The following is a 2,244-nucleotide window of genomic DNA, read 5'->3' as shown; positions in this document are numbered from 1 at the left end:
TTCGTTAAAATAAAGATGCTTCAAAGTTCCAGTTAGCGAGCACAGCCACCAGAGAGAATTTGGTGGCCATTTCCACTGCAACAGGCCAGTTTCTGCATCAATTTAGTGGTCACTGCATGGAAAGAAAAACGAAATGCACCTAATTATACACAAGATGTATATAATGCTAGCATCAAATGAATCCATAGAACATTACATTATTGATTATACATTTAAGTACTCCATTCTGTATACAGACTTAACAGAGTTATTGCAATAAAATCGGTACAGCGTTCCTTTAGAGTTTGATACCTGAAAAGCTAATACTACAATTTTAGCTACTTTCCCATATCCTCTCGAAAAGTTCTGATTAGGCCAATGGTGACTCCAACGGTTAATGCATGAGGTAGCTTCATCATTCTCTTTTGGTCCGTTTGTTACTCGAATCAGCAGCTTCCTCCTCCTCTTGTGATTAGTCATCCTAAATCTCTCCATCAGAATCAGTAACTGGATCATCTTCCATATGGAAAATCTTGCATACTACCAGATTTGATATCTGAAAGGAGAAAGAATGAATCCGTACGAGCAAATAGCTTAATTTATGCTTGCACAAATCAAGAATCCTACCGACTGATCAATTATTTGTGGTCAGTGAACTTGTTACCAAATCTTATATTGGTTGCTGAACTCTAGTCAACCTAACTGTTATACTTTAGTCATTTCATTAGCTTGACTAACAGAATTACGGAATCATCCAAGTGCAACAAACATTTAAGTCCAGAGACCATCTTAAAAAAAAAAAAAATTAAAGTTGAGCAATCAATTTGGAAAAAACATTAGCAATCAACGTCAAATTTGCTAAATTTTCAGTGACAACTGGTGTTTTTAACCCACCATTCAACTAATTATTGCCGTGGAATATTATCTGCACTTATCGCTTAAACCTACTACATTAATGGTGCTTAAGATTTTGCAATTCCAGTGCATGAATCAAGCCTATAAATTTATTACCTTATTTTTTACGCCGTCATTGAGTTCAACAGCTGTAAATATTCTGGGATTCACTCTATATTCATGTGCATTCCAGAGAGTTTGAGTCCCTGAAGACATTTTTCCTTGGTAAAAAACAAGATGACGCTTGAAACCAACTACTTTAGCGCCATCGGTTATTTCTGCATCCATGATAGGACTCCAATAACCATCCTCAGTGACAAGGTCGCCGCTAGGCTTGGTAGTGAAAAAGAACCAGTAACTTCCATTCCCATCCTTAAATTCCCCTGTGCAACATTTCAAATAAGAAATTTCAGCAGATAACTCAAAAAATAAGTGGCCAAACACCAGGTCATGTATTTAAATATCAAGGCTAGCCAAATAATTACTTCTTCACTTTAGCTGCATATTTAGTTATCTAAGTAATTAAAAGAACTATCTTTAAACACCACATCAGGCTCAGATAATGACCTGATATTAGATTTCTACTCGCTAAATTTATATAGTGAGTTATAAGCAAATGATATGAAGACACTCTCCTTCAAAAACGAGGTGCAATTTTTTTAAGCAAGTTAGAAGGGGGACGGACAAAATTAAATTAACATGGCCTATTAAAGTTGTTAAAGACTAGTTGCTTTATATGTCCCAGTGGTCTAGTAATGATAAATTGGAACGGAAAGAATGATTCATATAACCTACCCCAAATTTATTGAAATTCTTCGTTGATGTTTATTTATTAAAAAACACAGTTTATGGAGCTATCTTCATTGTCCCCACCATGAATGAATCCGGATTCATATTACTGTTCCAAAATAGACAACATGCACCAGTACATATTTCCTTCAAGCAAAAATTGGAGTGGTTTTCACTCAGGTCAGCCCACACCAGCTTAGGTTTAGTCACATGACATAACAATAGAGAGGGGTCAAGAATTCACAAGTCACCAAACCCATATCGGCAACTTCTATTTTTTCCTGCTCGTTTGGATACACATCATGGACTATGAAATAACAAAAACTATGCTACGCCTCGCTACAGAGGTGCAAGAAAAAGCCCACGTGGAGGCCATACAGAAGTCCAGCTAAATGCCCACAATTCACATCATCAAAGATGATGAAGCAATGCGCATCAACTTAAGCGTCACTTGAAGCTGAAGCACAGTGACCGAAGTGAGGCGCCTCTTGCTGAAAGGCATTCATTGAGATGCGATCCATTGCTTTCAACCAAATTGCCATGCAAGAGGCTGAAGCCCATATGGCCGAAGTGGAGACCTTC

General features: G+C 37.3%; 1 protein-coding gene across 1 annotated transcript; it reads right to left on the bottom strand.

Moving 5' to 3' along the window:
- Positions 1–159: 159 nt before the first annotated feature.
- LOC111389032 (NAC domain-containing protein 79-like) lies at positions 160–2,183 on the bottom strand. Its single transcript, XM_023013880.1, has 3 exons — positions 2,114–2,183; positions 991–1,256; positions 160–535 (listed from the first exon to the last, which is right to left on the bottom strand). Exons 1-3 carry the CDS (start codon positions 2,181–2,183, stop codon positions 461–463), a joined length of 411 nt encoding a protein of 136 aa, XP_022869648.1. The 3' UTR covers positions 160–460.
- Between the last annotated feature and the right edge of the window lie 61 nt (positions 2,184–2,244).

This window comes from Olea europaea, unplaced genomic scaffold, assembly GCF_002742605.1.
Source record: "Olea europaea var. sylvestris unplaced genomic scaffold, O_europaea_v1 scaffold5530, whole genome shotgun sequence".
Classification (NCBI taxonomy): domain Eukaryota; kingdom Viridiplantae; phylum Streptophyta; class Magnoliopsida; order Lamiales; family Oleaceae; genus Olea; species Olea europaea.
Note: the sequence above shows the minus strand (reverse complement) of the source record. Positions and strands in the feature narration are given on the sequence as shown.